Source organism: Exophiala oligosperma (assembly GCF_000835515.1).
Source record: "Exophiala oligosperma strain CBS 72588 unplaced genomic scaffold supercont1.4, whole genome shotgun sequence".
NCBI lineage: Eukaryota > Fungi > Ascomycota > Eurotiomycetes > Chaetothyriales > Herpotrichiellaceae > Exophiala > Exophiala oligosperma.
The window spans coordinates 935,399-952,033 of record NW_015622821.1 but is presented as its reverse complement, the minus strand read 5'-3'; the positions used below and the strand labels follow the sequence as shown (position 1 = coordinate 952,033).

General features: G+C 53.1%; 8 protein-coding genes across 10 annotated transcripts; 5 read left to right on the top strand and 3 right to left on the bottom strand.

Moving 5' to 3' along the window:
- Window positions 1–251: 251 nt before the first annotated feature.
- Window positions 252–1,522, top strand: PV06_04481 (uncharacterized protein). Its single transcript, XM_016405382.1, has 2 exons — window positions 252–582; window positions 642–1,522. The coding sequence occupies exons 1-2, from the start codon at window positions 369–371 to the stop codon at window positions 1,286–1,288; spliced, it is 861 nt and encodes a 286-aa protein (XP_016263588.1). The 5' UTR covers window positions 252–368; the 3' UTR covers window positions 1,289–1,522.
- Window positions 1,523–2,075: 553 nt separating this feature from the next.
- On the top strand, window positions 2,076–4,045 carry PV06_04480. Of its 3 annotated transcripts, none has more exons than XM_016405381.1 (4): window positions 2,076–2,571; window positions 2,646–2,912; window positions 2,976–3,156; window positions 3,322–4,045. In XM_016405381.1, the coding sequence occupies exons 1-4, from the start codon at window positions 2,530–2,532 to the stop codon at window positions 3,324–3,326; spliced, it is 495 nt and encodes a 164-aa protein (XP_016263587.1). In that variant the 5' UTR covers window positions 2,076–2,529; the 3' UTR covers window positions 3,327–4,045. The 3 variants fall into 3 exon arrangements, with proteins under 3 accessions (XP_016263587.1, XP_016263586.1, XP_016263585.1); XM_016405380.1 differs by having other exon boundaries at window positions 2,976–3,259; XM_016405379.1 differs by having other exon boundaries at window positions 2,976–4,045.
- Window positions 3,742–6,130, bottom strand: PV06_04479 (dihydrolipoyl dehydrogenase). The gene is made up of 3 exons (XM_016405378.1): window positions 5,717–6,130; window positions 5,173–5,655; window positions 3,742–5,098 (listed from the first exon to the last, which is right to left on the bottom strand). Exons 1-3 carry the CDS (start codon window positions 5,942–5,944, stop codon window positions 4,259–4,261), a joined length of 1,551 nt encoding a protein of 516 aa, XP_016263584.1. The 5' UTR covers window positions 5,945–6,130; the 3' UTR covers window positions 3,742–4,258.
- On the top strand, window positions 5,153–9,306 carry PV06_04478 (uncharacterized protein). The gene is made up of 2 exons (XM_016405377.1): window positions 5,153–7,367; window positions 7,521–9,306. The coding sequence occupies exon 2, from the start codon at window positions 7,836–7,838 to the stop codon at window positions 8,778–8,780; it is 945 nt and encodes a 314-aa protein (XP_016263583.1). The 5' UTR covers window positions 5,153–7,367; window positions 7,521–7,835; the 3' UTR covers window positions 8,781–9,306.
- Window positions 8,860–10,381, bottom strand: PV06_04477 (uncharacterized protein; the record flags this gene model as incomplete). Its single annotated transcript, XM_016405376.1, has 2 exons — window positions 9,975–10,381; window positions 8,860–9,844 (listed from the first exon to the last, which is right to left on the bottom strand). Exons 1-2 carry the CDS (start codon window positions 10,145–10,147, stop codon window positions 8,860–8,862), a joined length of 1,158 nt encoding a protein of 385 aa, XP_016263582.1. The 5' UTR covers window positions 10,148–10,381.
- Window positions 10,382–11,283: 902 nt separating this feature from the next.
- On the top strand, window positions 11,284–12,735 carry PV06_04476 (uncharacterized protein; the record flags this gene model as incomplete). Its single annotated transcript, XM_016405375.1, has 2 exons — window positions 11,284–11,743; window positions 11,828–12,735. 2 exons carry the CDS (start codon window positions 11,284–11,286, stop codon window positions 12,733–12,735), a joined length of 1,368 nt encoding a protein of 455 aa, XP_016263581.1.
- On the bottom strand, window positions 12,121–14,438 carry PV06_04475 (uncharacterized protein; the record flags this gene model as incomplete). The annotated part of the gene is made up of 1 exon (XM_016405374.1): window positions 12,121–14,438. One exon carries the CDS (start codon window positions 14,436–14,438, stop codon window positions 12,954–12,956), a length of 1,485 nt encoding a protein of 494 aa, XP_016263580.1. The 3' UTR covers window positions 12,121–12,953.
- A 919-nt stretch (window positions 14,439–15,357) lies between these two features.
- PV06_04474 (uncharacterized protein) lies at window positions 15,358–16,343 on the top strand (the record flags this gene model as incomplete). The annotated part of the gene is made up of 1 exon (XM_016405373.1): window positions 15,358–16,343. One exon carries the CDS (start codon window positions 15,358–15,360, stop codon window positions 16,285–16,287), a length of 930 nt encoding a protein of 309 aa, XP_016263579.1. The 3' UTR covers window positions 16,288–16,343.
- Between the last annotated feature and the right edge of the window lie 292 nt (window positions 16,344–16,635).

Genomic DNA, 16,635 nt, shown 5'->3' with positions numbered 1-16,635 from the left:
TAGTAGTAGTAGTAGTAGTAGTAGTAGTAGTAGTAGTAGTAGTAGTAGTAGTAGTAGTAGTAGTAGTAGTAGTAGTAGTAGTAGTAGTAGTAGTACTGAGGACGAAGAAGCACTTGCCAATCTCGCTCGCCTCAATCGAGTCTGCACGTGTACTTCGACTAAGGTCACGTGTCATGAAATTTTGCCGAGGTAAGTTGCTGTGCTGAGCTGCGAGAGGTGGTAACCGGCTTGCTGGACACCCACGTTCACCGATCTATTGCAATGTTGAAAGGGTTTTCACTGTCTGAACACATCCACCGCCCTTCTTGAGAGCTCAACTCATCTCTAGATCGGCTTGAGAGATTCGCCTAGTACAACCTCTGAAGAAAATGGCTTCCTACGCCTCGACGACGTTCAAGTACTACAATGTCACGAATCCAGCTCCTTATATCGTGCATGTGGAAATCAATCGACCAAAGAAGTTGAACGCATTCAGTCCACCTATGTGGGTTGAGCTGAAGGGAATCTTCGAGCGGTTGTCGACTGACCCTGACGTTCGATGCATTCTCCTTTCTGGAGCCGGAGACCGAGCATTCACAACAGGTAAGGTACCCGCGAACTCTAGAGACAAGACGGTATGTCTGACTGTAAGGACTACCCAGGCCTCGACGTGGAAGCAGCATCGGCAAAAGACGCCACACCCATCGTTGCCCAGGACTTTGTCGACCCATCTCGCCGGGCGACACAACTCCGGCGGTACATCCTCGAACTACAAGAAGCCATTTCGGTGGTGGCTCGTTGCGAGAAACCCGTCATCGCGTTGCTACACGGTTACGCCTACGGACTGGGGATTGACCTCTCGTCGGCATGTGACATGCGATTCTGTCTGGCAGATACCAAGTTCAGTGTCAAGGAGGTCGACATTGGATTGGCCGCCGACGTAGGAACGTTGAGCAGATTGCCCAAGGTGGTGGGCGGGGTGACGAGCTGGGTAAAGGAAGTGTGTATGAGTGCACGAGTGTTCGGCGCAGACGAAGCCAAAGACAACGGCTTCGTCAGCAGGGTGGTCAGCGGCAGCAAGGCCGAGCTCATCCAAGAAGGCATGCAGTTCGCGCAGTACATGGCGACCAAGAGTCCGGTGGGTGTTCAAGGCACGAAGAACATTCTTGACGCTGCGTGGGGAAGAACGGTGGAAGATAACCTCAACTACACGGCAGTGTGGAACGCGGCGATGGTGCAGAGCAGTGACGTCGAAAGAGCCATCATGAGTGGACTGCGCAAGAAGACGCCGACGTTTGAGAAGCTGTGAGAGAGGACGAGCATGTGCCTGATGCAGATGACTCTCAGCTATGTCTGGCTTTTGTACGGGAGTATAAGACTCCGTAACAGACAATAACCCAGTTGTGGCGCGCACTATTTGGCAATTAAACTCGGGCCTTGGAAAGAGCAGTGCGAGCAGTTAATGAGACACATTATTTTGAGCAGGCAGAGAATGGTGATGACACGACTCTGTAACATCAATAAACAGTTCTCGGAACTTTTCATATCCATACATACAATACACAAGACTGCGTCAGAAGACAGCCAGAAATGCGTGATGTTTCGTAGATCAATGGGCGTCTCACTCAGCAGGGCGAGAGAGTGTGTTGTACGAATACGAGTTGGTGTGAGCCTCGCGTTGTTTCTAGGACAACCACACAACCCGGATCTCCCGGCAGCCGGTGCCCATGGTTTTCACGTGACATGATCTTCAGCTGCAAAGAGGCATTTCTTGGGAGCCCCGTACGAGAGGGTTGCTGGGCACGACGACGAGGGGGTAGAAAGAAGCGAGCAATGTGTGACAAGGACCATGAAATTATGCAACAAGGCAACAACAATACGGTTCTAACTACAAGTCGAGGACTGGTAGACGGTTGTCATTGCCATAGTGACTGCAAAGATTATTGTTAGTACACTCTGTACCCAGGACATACTGTATCCATGTAATTGTATCATCAAACAACATTTGTTATACGGATTACATCCATCTATCTACTGAGAGAGCATCAACTGAATCAGTTGCCTGTCAAATACTATCGAGGGATCGAAGTACGAGTAGCCTGTTCATTATTCGTTTGGCAGCCCGAGCTTCCCGAAATCTGTTCCTGCATCACCTACAGAGTCTCCCCTACTCCGTACAAAGCATCCACCTATTTCTCAATAGTGACGTCGTTGCTTTTCGCTGCGTCAGTGCCAAAAAAAATCACCCATTGACAGTTTGGTTTTACCCTGCGGAAGTATCTAGGTAGAGCTATCACCACCACCATCGTCATCATTCCACAATCTTCCGTTCTTCCAACAAAAACCACCCATAGCTGCTACCTACCTTTCTACCAACCTACTCAGCTGCTGGCCACGTCTTTCCCATTACCTTCTCCTCCGTAATACTACGACAAACTACCTACCTGTGCATCCTCAATAGCTACTTCTAGCTATACTTGCCCTACTCTTCAACCCTCATCGCCACTCTTCTACTCACCCTCACCGTCGCAAACCACCGCAACCGCCAAAATGGTGTCGCGACCACTTAACCTCATCCTCCGAGGGACGGAGGTATGCTCCAGCATCCCCTTCCCAACTGACACCAATGCCATCAGCTTACTGACTTGTGCCACCCACCCCTGCAGTTCGTCTTCACCCTCATCACCATGGCCCTCATTGGCAACGTCATTGCCATGGCCTTTGCCGGTAACCCGTCCCTCATCAACTACGACATCTTCGTGACAGCCTTCGCCATGCTGTCTCTGTTCTATTTGATCCCGGCCGCCTGGAGCGACTCCTTCCAAGGTCACGCTCTTCTCCCACTTCTCCTTGACGCCTTGAACGTCCTCTTCCTCTTCTGCGCCGCCGTCGCCACGGCCGCCGAGCTGGGTGCTCATTCTTGCAGCAACAACGTACGTTGATTCCGCCACTCACTTCCTGGAGCCAATGCTAATTTTCCCTCCCCCCCCATACAGTCATATACTCTCCACAATCATCTCACCAACGGCGCGCATGACCGCGAAGGTCGATGCCGTGAGCTCCAAGCCTCGACCGCCTTCTTTTTCTTCACCTGGGCCGCCTGGTCAGCCTCTCTGTTCTTCTCGGTCTTGGGCTCTCGCGGCAGTGGTGTCAATCTCAGAGGCATCCGTGGAAGAGGTGGGCCCGCCATGTCTCAGGTGTAATAGCAGTGAAGCAGAGAGAAGCTGGAACGGAAAAGGGTAACTTTACGCCATTTTTCTTCTCGGACCATCTGCATCACGTATGCTCCTAGACGATCCTCGTTTTTCCAAAGCACCCCAAAAAGGCTGACTTCTTTGGCAGTATGATTTATTCCCACCTCTGACGATGACCCTCCCCCCCGACGACAAACCTGCAATCCACCGCACAAACAGGCTGAAACTGGATTTCACTCACAGCTGGCTTAATCTTCAAGACAAATACCCCCACCGGCGCTTTTCGGCTCAATCTGTTCTGGCATATGCTGGTCATGCCTAATCACTGGCGTCGAACCCAACAGTTGTTCTTTGCATTGCATCACATCTCGGCCATGGCCGCGTTTTGTTTTCGAATGGCGTTGATTTGTTGTTCTTCGTTGAAAACCCTCCCAAAACACCAAAAAAAGAAAGTGCGAGAGAGAGAGACACAGAGGGAAAGATCCAAGATTGCGTGCTTTATGAGACGATGGATATGTTATTGTTTTTGGGCCCAACGAGTTGGGACCATGTATTGGCTCGACTAGTACTAATATGTGTATGCTATCTTTGAGGTCGAGGTTTGACGAGTTGTGTGAAAAACGAATCGCACCGCAGCATCATCGTGTGTAGCTTGTAGCTTGTAACTACCTACCTAGATTGTAGTTGGTTGCTTGTGAAACAGGTTAACTGCGAAAATGTTGCAGATGTTGTACTCCGTGAAGGGTATCATGCCCGTTTTAGTGCTCGCATTCTGTTCACCATGGCGTTGTACTTTTGTGTCTTTTTCTCACAAGGTAAAGAAATGCTTGAACCACATAAAATATACATTTTTTTTGTTCTCTGGACCTGTCTTGTATCTTATACCCTCGTCCGAGAAGAGGTCCAAAACAGCAACGGACCACCCACTCACTGCATTAACAACAAACGCTTATGATGACTCATCATCGCCGCCGCCGGCCCGGACTCATGTCTTGTGTCCCACCGCCCAACTCCCACCACTCTGCTCTAGGATCTTCCTTCTTCACACACACACACACACACACACACACACACACACACCTCTCTCAAAAGTGAATGGCTTGACTGTAGGTGCTCATGGCGGCCTCCTTGAAGGCCTCGGCCAGGGTCGGGTGGGCGTGGCAGGTCCGGGCGACGTCCTCGCTCGAGGCGCCGTACTCGAGGGCCAGGGTGGCCTCGGCGATCATCTCCCCGGCGTTGGGGCCGATGATGTGGACGCCCAGGATGCGGTCCGTCTCGGCGTCGCTGAGGAACTTGACCAGGCCCTCGGTGTCGAGGTTGGTCTTGGCCCGCGAGTTGGCGGTGAAGGGGAAGGTGCCGACGCGGTACTTGACCCCCGCCGCCTTCAGCTCGGCCTCGTTCTGTCCCACCCACGCCACCTCGGGGTGCGTGTACATGACGGACGGGATGGCGCCGTAGTTGACGTGCCCGAAGCCCTTTTTGATGTACTCGACCGCCGCGACCGCCTCCTCCTCGGCCTTGTGCGCGAGCATGGGGCCGAACGTCACGTCGCCGATGCACCGGATGTGCGGGACGTTGGTGCGGTACTCCTGGTCGATGACCACGCGCTTGCGCTCGTCCATCTCCACGCCGACGTTCTCGACCCCGAGCCCGTCAGTGTACGGGCGGCGACCGATGGCGACGAGCACCACCTCGGCCTCGAGGGTCTCGTTCTTGCCCCCCTTGGCCGCCTCGACCTCGATCTTGACCGCGTCGCCGCTCGCGTCGCCCTTGGTGACCTTGGTGTTTGTCTTGAACTTGATGCCTTGCTTTCCGAGGATCTTTTGGGCCTGTTTCGCAATCTCCGCGTCCATGCCGGGACCGCCGATCTGGCCGAGGAATTCGACGACGGTGACCTGGGCACCGAGGCGCGACCACACCGATGCCTATCACCACGAGATGTGTCAGCCACTGTGTTTCTGGAACGGGTGATATTGTACCGAAGGGGGGGGGGACTCACCATCTCAAGACCAATGATGCCACCACCAATGACGACCATCCTCTTGGGCACTTCTTGGAGTGCAATTGCGCCGGTGCTCGTGATGACCTTCTTCTCGTCGATCTCGAGGCCGGGGAACGGCGTCGTCTCGCTACCAGTAGCGATGACGATGTTCTTACCCCGGATCTCGGTTTCACCGCCGTCCAAAAGATTGACCTTGACCGTGTGCTCATCCTTGAAGGATCCGGTGCCCTTGATGTAGTCGACCTTGTTTTTCTTGAACAGAAACTCCACACCCTTCGTCAGACCGGAGACGGACTCGTCCTTGGCCTTCATCATTTGCGTCAGGTTGAGCTTGACATCTCCAACATCAATGCCACGCTTTTTCGTGTCGTGTAGGATTTGGTGGTACAGATGTGAGTTGTTGAGGAGCGATTTGGAGGGAATGCAGCCGACATTCAGACATGTGCCACCTAGCGAACCTCTCTTTTCGATGCAAGCAGTCTACACACACGTTAGTCTCTGCCTTGTATGTCCGGTGTTTGTAGTCCTTTCATGCTCTGACCTTCAGACCCTCTTGTCCAGCTTTTATCGCACCGACGTAGCCAGCCACGCCGCCGCCAATGAACACCACATCGTAGTCCGAAGCTTCAGATGCGTATCCTCTCCTCCGCTGTTGATTCTGGGACACTATCTGGAAGCTGGGAGCTGTTCGGAGGTTTGCTGGGCCAAACTGCGGAGCTTTTGATGAGAGCAGCGATCGACTCGCCCTTGGCACTAGAGTCTTGAGCATGTTGAGGTGGACGATCAAGGACGACAAAAGGTACTGCTAGGGAAGAAAGGGAATAATGCGACAAAGGCGTCGCAAGGTAACGGGATAAGTCACCAGAGATGTTTGTTGAAGGGAGGTAAAATGATCTGAGAAATGATGCGGAGCGGATCGATTTGGATGGCGAAGCTCTTCAAACAATCGCCGCATCTCGTTCGGGGAGACTTGGGCCAAGCCCGGACCAGTCTCGAATTGCTGCCCATTGATTTGGCCAGCGACGCCCATAAACAGCCGCGAATAGCCACCACTGGCCCCTATAAACTCCCAGCTAGGCACCAATCGTCACCACCTACGGAAGATGAGAAACTCGCCCAGATTTCCTTCGGTGTTCTCGCACTCCCGACATATCCGAATGTCTAGTACACACGAGGCTGCCATCGAGACCAATCTCCACGAGTACAATCACACATCGTTAGAAAACACACGAAATGTTCCAAAAGGCCAATCTACGGTTCTCCCCGTGATGTCCCCCGCTCCAAGGTCCGTAGGCGTCTATCATAGCACCACCGTCGTAAAGGATTTAAGTATCAGACTCAGCCTTCATTTGCTATTATCAACAATCTCGCAACGACGACAATTGAGCAAATTACAATGAAAGCACACAGGTAGGAGCCTCTTCGCCTCTATAGCTGCTCTTTACGGCTTCAATGATCTTGGGTTTCGAAGCGCCTTCGTATGGTTCACCTGGAAGACATTTCTAATCCTCAATGCGCCACCGAGCTCGATCGGTAAATTACAGATTGACCGAACGGAATGCATTTGATTTGGCTGCCCTATTGGTGAAATGTATGGCCATATCGTAGGTCGCTCCAACAACATACTGTCTCCGGTGAGGGAATACTCGAGGATCGCTGATCAGATGAGGCACTCCAAGTACCTACCGTCTTTCAGGCCCAATACAATCCTTCCCAGACTTCCAGAGGAGCTTTTCGGGAGCTCAGTTGTGACGAATATGACCATGGCAATGATGCTCATGACAGACGGGCCAAACTACAATATTTGAGACTGTAAGACAGATCTCGTCTCTTGTTCACACATATTTCTGTGATCGCAGGCTCGAAGCCACGCCCGTCTGTCGTATTGCCTTCCTCTCGGGACATATGCCTGATTACTGATCATTCCAGAGGCCCAAGAGATCGCCTGCCATTTCATTCTTTCAAGGATACAAACAGTCGCACAATCACCGAGCTCGACGGTCGAAATATGGAGCAATGAAAGAAAGTGTTGGCAAAGACCGCTGCAGGATTCGCCGTCAACTTTGAGACTTGAATCTTCGCAGCGTGCGCCTCACGCCGGCTATAATACCATCCCTCTTTTAATGTCTAAGGCTGCCTGAATCTATTTAATTTACGATCACAGTCGGGACCATTCCAAAGGGGTTTTTTGGGTGAGTCACATCAAAAACCGGATCGGATGTATTCAACTCTGCCGTAGCTCACAATTCTTCATTCCCCCAATTCACTCGCTTCCACGGCCCGCCTCACGCCAAATGAGCATACACTCTTCAAACGACCATTCACGTGACTAATATCGGAACCAGTTACAAGCCGAGTGTACCATGAAACAAGACCTCCGAGTCTCGAAACGGGCAACGATATCGACATGGAAATCGATTGAACAGCATCATCACCATGAGTCAGTGTCTCAAGGCCACCAAGCTCTCTGAAAATATATAAAGTCTCGTTGGCACGGCTCACAAAGATGGCGGGGCCATTCCACAAGTACTTGCCACTGCTTCCACCACCAGGTAACTTTCAATTCAGCATCCCCAGGATTTTGCTTGCCCTGTCGAACTTCCAAGACCAAGTGGTTCTTCTATGTTATCGAAAGTCAGCAGTGACCGACATACTATAAGATGAGTTCAACGACGAAAAGCGAAGCCCAGGTCCAAGAGATCCTGGAGGGGTATGCCAAAGCGATGCGACACATGCCGCGCTCTCCCATCATGCACGACCCGTCCGAAGTCGGTCTCGAATACGAAGACGTCTTTTTCCCTTCCTACGACGGGGTCCCTCTCGAAGGGTGGTTCATCCCGTGCCCAACCTCGGACAAACTCATCATCGCCAACCACCCCATGACTTTTTCCAGGGCCGGCATGCCTTCGCACATTGAACCCTGGAGGTCCATCTTCGGCGCCACGGGGAACAACGTCGAAGTGAACTTTGTTCCCGACTACAAGGTTCTTCACGACGCCGGTTACAACGTGCTGGCCTACGACCTGCGCAATTTCGGTCACAGCGGACCCGCAAACTCCGGCGCGGCGAGTGCCGGGAGGTACGAAGCTCGCGACGTGGTCGGATCGATCATCTACGCCCGCGGTCGACCGGACACCAAAAACATGACCGTGGGACTTTTCAGCCGTTGTCTGGGTTGCACCTCTACCCTGTGGGCCATGCACAAATTCCCTCAGTTCTTCAAGGACGGCAACGTTCGTTGTCTGGTGGGACCCCAACCCATCTCTCCACAGACAATCATGGAACGCAACTTCGAACGTGATGGGATCCCCATGGAGAAGATGACCGAGTTGGATCAATTGGTACGGTTGCAGACAGGGTTTGGTCTGTTCGAGCTGGGTCCCAGGATCCCTTCCAAGAGCGTCCATACACCCACCTTCATCTATCAAGTCAAGGATGACCTGATGACCAAACCGATCGACGTGCAGACGGTGTACGACAATATCCCAACCAAAGAGAAAAAACTCTTCTGGATCGAAGGCACCACCCGAAGGTGGGACGGGTACAACTATTTCCAGAACCATCCGGAGCAAATGCTCGAGTGGTTCGAAAGGTACATGAAGTGAGGCATTCGAATGTATATACCCTCCTCTCTCCAACTCCTCTTGACCTATTCTACTTTAATTTCTTTGTTTTCCTTGCTTCTCAGTAACTGGCGGGTGTGTAGTGACCCTCCCATCTATCATACCGGTGATACTGCCGCTCTGCTACCGAGCACAGCCTCACGTCCCCGTGGCAGCGTGATGAGTTATACTCGTCGAGGACCCCAGCTATTCCGGTCCAGCCGGGTCCGTCATCGTCTTCAAAAGCCCGCACGATGAGTCTGCCCAAATCGCAAGAGTCCGTGACGGCGGTATTTGCCCCGGCACCTTTGAAAGGGATCATGGTGTGAGCCGCGTCGCCCATATACGTCACTCTCCCTCCCTTTGGCAGTGTCTCCGGTGGGACGTACTCGACGAACTTGATGCAAGGCATGTTCATCCCTCCCGGACCTGTTTTATGGATGATGCTGGTCAACCACGCTGGCATGTCGCGCGTCAGCTCGACACATTTGTCGTACAAGGTCTGGCGATCGGCCTCGGCTGCCCAGTTCGAGTCTCGTGTTGGGTTATCGCTCTGGAACGCGACGCCCCAGTAAAACTCGCCCCTGGAGCGATCGGGCTCGACGGAGACGAGTCCGATGTTGAAAAAGACCCCCGGGAGAGCGGCGGAGAGGACCGAGTTGCCCGGGCGCCGCAACGGTTCGTACTCGGAGCGGACGAGGGTGCATTCCCCGTTCGTCGGAATGTTCTGGCTCAACTGAGGCATGGCGTTGGGCCACAGAAGTTGTCTGCGCACGACGGAATACGCACCGTCTGCACCTATCAAAATCCGACCGCGGGCGCTGGTGCCGTCGGCGAAGAAAACTGTCACGCCCGTCGAGTCCTCCGTGTACGAGAGCAAACGCTTGTCCGTGGCGACCTCCAGATGTCGAGCGAGATGGCCGCGAAGCAAGTCACGTTTCGCACGGAGGAAGAAACCTGGCTGCTCGTAGGGGACGCCGCCGAGTTTGGCGAATGCGTGGCCCGTCTTGCCGTCCAGGAGGCCGAGGGAATCGGGCTCGCGTGGCCCCCCCAGTTCGCACTCGTCTCTCGAATGTCGCCCAAGTCATCAGGGAGGTATTGTTGCAGGAGTGGTATGGCTCTTGTTTGTGGTTATTATGTCAGTCGCTGTATTGGCGAACAGAGGAACGTGGTCAGAGATCAAATGTGCACGCTCACTCCATCAGTCCCACTGCCCAACCTTGTCGCTTCTTCGTGACGCTTTTGGCTCTTTCAAAGAATGCAAATGGGATGTTGTGACGACATAAAATCTGTGCCAAGGTGAGACCTGCTGGCCCAGCACCGATTATGAGGGCTCTGTTCTCTGGTATTTTTTCTTCCGTGTGGCTCATGATGGATGTCGTTTTGTTTGGACGAAGAATAGGCTGTGTTTGACGGTCTCATATGAGAACAACAAGGGCTATACTTTGTACAGCTTGTACCTGCAGCGATACAGGCAGAAGTGAGTCGTTATGGATGTCCCTATACTGATATGGGATGGACTGTTCCTTTTTCCTGCATTCTCGGGTCAAGGATTGTCGGTCAAGCTTGTCAAGTCTCCATACTGGCCAGTGACCATGTCGGACACTTTGAATATACTTGTACCGGTACCGGAACCACATGGTAACGCGGACCAGACTTGGAGGAGAATTTTCTTTGCTGGAATCTGTTTGGTCCAAGAAAAGCCGTATGTACTGTAGTAGAACTCGGAGTGTTTGATCCGTTTGATCTGAAAGAAGAATGTATACTCCACCTCCAGAGTCCTCGAAGCGGATTTCCATCACGGAACTATCCCGTACGAAGGAGTCCATACCTGCTGTGATCTACCGGGCCTTGTTGGGTTGATGTCTTGGACATGGTCCGGCACGACCAAGGATATCTGGGGGAGTGTGAGCCTGGTGGACGGCTTGGCATATGTTGTCAAAACCAACCTCCAGCTGCATTGTGATAAGGGAAGGGCAATGATCTGTCTTTCGTTTCATCGTCAGCCCACTCGTTGGGTTTCACGATTGTACGGACTTACTCTTTAAGTCAAAGATGGTTTCACCGTGTCTCCCCGCGAGATCAAAACATTGTCGGGACGATCATTTTGCTTTTCCAGAGTTGTATCAGGGGCTCGACTCGGCTTTTTTGATCGTTTTCGCTCCGGGGGTTGGGGGGGCACATTGCAGTATGCAGTCTCCTTACTCCGTACTCGCACCCTTACCTGTTCCGCCGTTGTCAACGAATACGGAAGACATCGATGACAATTACTCTAGAATCAGGCATCCCGTCGAGGTTCCCCGCAGAAAAACGAGTCTAGTATCCGATGTCACGACCCCTGTACGAGAGAGGACGGGCCAGTGGCCGGCTTTTACTTTTCCATGGCCTCCGAAAGGGAGTTGAAAGATATATGAGCTGAGTTGTGTGCTGATCGACATAGTACAACCTCGAAATATCGAAGAGATTGAAAACCTGAGAGAAAAGCTGCCCTCGCCCTGTTTTCACGATGTCTTTCTCCACGGTTGCAATCACAACCGCAAATACTGGAATCGACCATGCCGACAACATCACGCCTGGCTCACTGGAAGCCGCGAACCAACTTCTCCAGCACAATCACGACAAGTGGCATGTTATGTGGGATACCGTCAAGGCAGGAGGTCTGCATAACCACCAAGTCCATTACCTGCTCACCGATTTAGCCCTGGGTGCATCTCCCGAGCAGATCAAGATTGCGTTCGAAAGCAACAAGGGATACCAACGAGAGATCGATGCAGGTGACGAGAAGAGCAAGCATGTGATTACCAGCGAAAACTTCGAAGAGTACCTGGCCCGTTATGAGTACTATGCCCCGTGGTTGGATTTCTTCCAGAACGAAATCAACCAAAAGGGATGGCAAGCCGTTCTTGGGGAGTACCTCTTTGATGAGACGCCCCGAGCAAATGACCTTTTGGGACGGATGTTTGAAGGTATGACCGATTAATTCTTTTCTTCTGCCCTTCCTCCACGATGCGCGCGTATAAGAAATTGACTTGACTGACAATGGATAATAGGAGCCATCCACCCCATCATTCACTTGGGTTTTGGCGTCGAATTTGCCCAACCAGCCATCATCGCTGAAGCATTGGCCCAAGCGGCCATTCACCGGTCCCAGGCAACATCGTACCTTCTTCGCACCCAGGAGCTCGCGTCTAATCACCCCGCCTGGACGCGTGAGAAACGTCTCATGGACATTTTCACCGCCGTCCGGTCGAACCCTTTCATCAAAGACGCACCGGTCTTCGCTCCCGGTAGCTGGGACCGTATGGGGAACTTCTTCCCCGACTTGCCGCAGCCTCTCGTCGAGGTTGCCGCTTCATACACCCTCGACAGGTCTATGGGCGAAGACGAGGTCCAACTCCGCACGGCCGAGATGATCGACGTGATCACATGGATGGCGAGTGCGTGCCAGAATCCCGCAAAGGCCGCCAAATTCGACTTTTTTCTCATGCACTCGGTCAACTGTTCCATCTTCCTGTCCGTCTTTGCCAGGCTCGATTTTCTCGACGAGCACACCAAATTCCGCCTCCTCGAATTCAAAGTGCGCATGGGCCTCGTCATGTACGCCACCCAGGGTTTTCCGGAGCTTCTGACCGACGAGATCACGACGTACAAGCCCCGTCGGGGGGACCAGTGCATGAACTGGACCGAGGTGATTGAACGTGCCAAAAACATGCCCTGTGACGGACACGTGGTCAAGTTCATCCGCGCCTTGCATCACGGGAGTATCGTTTGTCGACCGTACGAGGATAGTAAGGACGAGACAATCGCGTCCAAATTTCCCATCAAGGGCACAGAGATGTGGTTGAAGATCGCCAACATGGTCCTTGATTCGACCGAGGACTATCCAGGGACCTATGATAAGTGGATGCGAGGGCCTGGTTTTGATGCTGCTTGGGATATTGTTCCTGATCGAAAATGAGAGACGATTCGTTTCATTCGACGGAGGCACTCTTCTGTACGGGTAGGGTAAAAAGGGTGTCTCTCTGCCGATTCATTGACATTTGCAAAGGGCGTTCGGAGTACATATATTTGGAATGGCGAGTCCTTTGCAAATGCTGTATCGTATGTGTGACCCTTGCATTCCCCTTCAGGTACTCCGTCATTCGGTGTCGTTGTCGTGATCTTTATCGTATTCACTCACGAATTCCTTGCCGCAGAATATGGAGAGTGTGATGATGATGACGATGGGGTATTGCCATTAGAATAAACAGGACCCATCGTGTGAACCCCGGCGTGATTCTGAACCAGGCTGATGTCCCGATAATATGTGGCCGGGTCGGACTTTGCATACTCGGGGTTCGCCAGCACGGCCAAAGGCCACCTCAAAGCCCACTGCCACCTGTCCGGGAGTGCACTCCTGATGCCCAGGATTTCTTTTTCCGCGCGGCCCTGAAACCACCAATAACTGTCGAGATACTTGACGAGGACCATAAAGTACGCCAGGATGACCATGGCACGGGCTCTCTTTTGCGCGAGGAGGGTAACGTACGATTTGGGTACGATGGGTCCGAACGCCATCACCCGCATACACAGGTAGTGCTTGGGCTCGCCGGCGCGGATGGCGTTGAATATGCTCCCGATCATGGCCAGGGCGCTGTGGTACGCTTCACCGTCGGCGGCCTTTGTCTCTGGCTGGTCGGCGTACGGACTGTCGGGGTCTTCGAACTCCAGGATGCTGTGGAAGGGAACGGTGTTGTTGGGGTGGAACAGGGTGTCCGTGTCGGTCAGGTTGGGCTCGCGGGACGCGCGCATGTAGCTCATCATGGCGCCTTCGTGGAGGTAAGGGACGGCCTCCTGGAAGACAGTCTGGACCGCCGCGGAGAGCGTCAGCCACTGCATGGGCGGGGAGTATTCGGCGCCGTGGGCCACGGGGGCATCTGAGAGGAGACAAGTCGACATGATGGAGAGGAGGATGGACGTCAAACCCACGGCGTCGGCGTTGTGGGGGCCCAACGACGACAGTTCGTCGCGCTCCTGCGACACGGCGATGTTCAGGTACGTCCGGTGGACCTGGGCAAAGTCGACGTGCTGGAGCGCCTTGGGGAGTTGCACGGCGTGGTTCTCGTGGAGTTTGTGCAATTGGCACATGCACAGGTAGAGCGCAGTGACGGCGAAGATGGCATTGAGAAGGTACGGGTGGTCAAACGCCGCCTCGGTCGCGTGCCAGACGTAAATGTCCTTCAGGTGCGGCGTCTGCGCCGACGGGAAACTCTGGCTGACCGAGGACTTGAAGCGGTGGATGAGGTACAGTTCGATCTGGGAGCGGAGGTCGTCTGGGATCACACCCGATAGGTTTCTGGAATAAGGCACGTCCAATCCGCTCGGGGGGCTCACGGTGGCTTCGTGTTCGGACAGACTCCGCGAGCTGCTCGACGCAGCAGCAGGCTGCTCGCGAACCTGTGCCGGGGACGGTTTTTTGGATGGCGAACGTCCGGCTTGTGGCTGATGTGACACGGACGCCGCCTTATTGACGGTCAAGGAAGAGTTCTCAATGTATTCGCAATCAACACCGTGACGGGCACATGCGGCACAACTGGGGCGTTCTTCGGTACATTTGACCTTTCGCTCCTTGCAGCGTCGACACCCAGTGCGAGACTTTCGATGGGCCAATCGTGGAGGCATCAAAACCCCTTTCCCACGCGCACCCGGCCCCCTTGGGCTTGTATCAGATGTGTGCCCGGTTTACCCTTGCCTGAACTGTACGAGTACTCCGTCCTCGGGATTGCACAAGGCTCCGAACGCAATGCACGAGGGATTGATTTTCGTCGAAACCGAGACCGAGATTTAGTGGGCCAGCCACATCCGCAGGGGATCCTGGTGTGTTGGCACGTTTTGACTGCCTGGATGTGCCACAGTCCACGCTTCTTTGACTAATCAGAGACAGCAGCCGGAGACTTTGACTACCTGGTGTCAGGAACAAATCAACTTTGGTGGGTTTCTGGGTTTTGACTTGTGGTCAGCATCATTGTTAGATTTTCCCTTGGAAGATTTTCTCAGCGTCTGACCGGCCATTGAAAGCTCGGTCCGAGCCAGCCTCGTTTTGGGAGGTGGAAGGAGGACGCCTGACGAGGCTGAGATGAGTTTTCTATGTAAATACTCCGATTGGTGGTAAGGATCATTGTTTCTCCGTACTCCGTTAACACCACCTCGGAACGCCGCTTTCGGTTTCGGATACAACAACACCGCCATGCCATGTCCACCTTACACTGATCTCCCGATGGACAGATCAAAGATGCTAGCTGAACTTCGCGCACACCAATACATGTCCAACCGATAGCGAATAGTGACATTCCTTTTCATCGCTGCCTGAAAATGGCCTATGATGGTGACCACCACCCCATGTTTCTGGAGGCTGTCGAAGAGAAATTACATCCATGTGTACTCCTTATTTTGTTTGCTGGGAAATGTATAAGAACATGACAATATCCAGGAGACAAAGAGGGAACCGGATCATCTACTGTAAGCAGTAAGTTGCCTCATACTCTGTTACATCTATCTCGTCACCCGCAGCGCAATTGTTTCCTATCCATTCCATTCTTCAATGGCTCTCGACGAGACCACCACCCTATCCATCGTCGAACTGGCAATCTACACCACCCTCGTCCCCTTTACGTTCTACTTGTTCTTCAAGCACGGCCTCCGCTCGACCCTGGGCTACCTGTACCTCTTCGCCTTTGAATCCCTACGCATCGTCGCGGCAATTCTTCAGATCGCCGCGCACTCGAACCACCACCACGGGGGGACGTCGACCACAGGCTCCATCGTATCTTCCGTCGGTCTGAGTCCTCTGATCCTCGCACTCTCGGGTTTCATCTACGAATTTTCTAGCTGTACCCATCTCCACCACAGCGGCCACCGTCATCCTCACGCCCTCCAGCAGCAGGTGCATCGATCCGGCAACAGCGACCGCGACAGACGTCTCCTGATCGTCCAAGAAGTCTTGGTCCATCTAGGCGCATACACTGGCATCGCCCTAGCGGCGACCGGTGCGTCCAACCTGGCAAAATCCACCGTCACCCCGTCTGAAATCGACCACGCCCGTACTCTACTGGAGACCGGGATCGTCTTGATCCTCGTCACCTGGATCGGCCAAGTATACATGTTTTTTCGACTCTGTCAAAAACTAGACAGTTTGGGCCCTGTGTCCGTTCTGTTGGGCGTGGCGTGTCTGTTTGTCGGTGTACGGTGCATCTACAGCGTCGTGTACGCATTCGATCACTCCCCATCCGTGAATCCCCTCACGGGGAAATTCGCAATCAAGGTCACCTTGGTATTTTTGGTCCAACTCGTCGCCGTCTCGGCTTTGCTCGCCGTCGGGTTCCTGACGAGGAATATCGTCATCGTGCGAGAAAACAATGAAGTGAGAAGAAGATGGACACTACGAGGACGAGAAGACCACGGAGAGAGGTACCTGCATCGACCGGTCGAGATTGAAAGTGGACCTCCCATTCCTTTGAGATCTCCCAAGTGAATTGAAGTGATAATGGGCATCATCTGGATACAATGTGGATTAGGCAACCTTGATACCACGGAGAACTCAATCACCACTCTGTACCCCGTCCCTGTGTGAAGTAATACTGAGGGAGAAAAAGAACTCGAGCATAAGGAGGGACCCGGCCTATTGAATGTATATCTTTTCACGTACGAGAGTAATCATCGTGATAAATCTCGTGATATTATACATCCGGGTACTCTTGCACAAACCTATACTGGTCAGTCAACCTACAACTCTTAGTAGACAGACATTCACATAGGAAATGAATGGAAGATCAAATAAACTCAAGTCACCAAGAACTTAGCCAAAAACCTGTCATTCCGC

Excerpts from the sequence above, each read along its gene's own strand:
- PV06_04481 (XM_016405382.1), top strand. The coding sequence starts at position 369 with ATGGCTTCCTACGCCTCGACGACGTTCAAGTACTACAATGTCACGAAT. Across the intron at positions 583-641 it reads AGACCGAGCATTCACAACAG|GCCTCGACGTGGAAGCAGCA; the intron begins GTAAGGTACCCG and ends AGGACTACCCAG.
- PV06_04480 (XM_016405380.1), top strand. The coding sequence starts at position 2,530 with ATGGTGTCGCGACCACTTAACCTCATCCTCCGAGGGACGGAG. Across the intron at positions 2,572-2,645 it reads TCATCCTCCGAGGGACGGAG|TTCGTCTTCACCCTCATCAC; the intron begins GTATGCTCCAGC and ends CCACCCCTGCAG. Across the intron at positions 2,913-2,975 it reads CTCATTCTTGCAGCAACAAC|TCATATACTCTCCACAATCA; the intron begins GTACGTTGATTC and ends CCCCCCATACAG.
- PV06_04478 (XM_016405377.1), top strand. The coding sequence starts at position 7,836 with ATGAGTTCAACGACGAAAAGCGAAGCCCAGGTCCAAGAGATCCTGGAG.
- PV06_04479 (XM_016405378.1), bottom strand. The coding sequence starts at position 5,944 with ATGCTCAAGACTCTAGTGCCAAGGGCGAGTCGATCGCTGCTCTCATCA. Across the intron at positions 5,656-5,716 it reads CTGGACAAGAGGGTCTGAAG|ACTGCTTGCATCGAAAAGAG; the intron begins GTCAGAGCATGA and ends ACGTGTGTGTAG. Across the intron at positions 5,099-5,172 it reads GCATCATTGGTCTTGAGATG|GCATCGGTGTGGTCGCGCCT; the intron begins GTGAGTCCCCCC and ends TCGTGGTGATAG.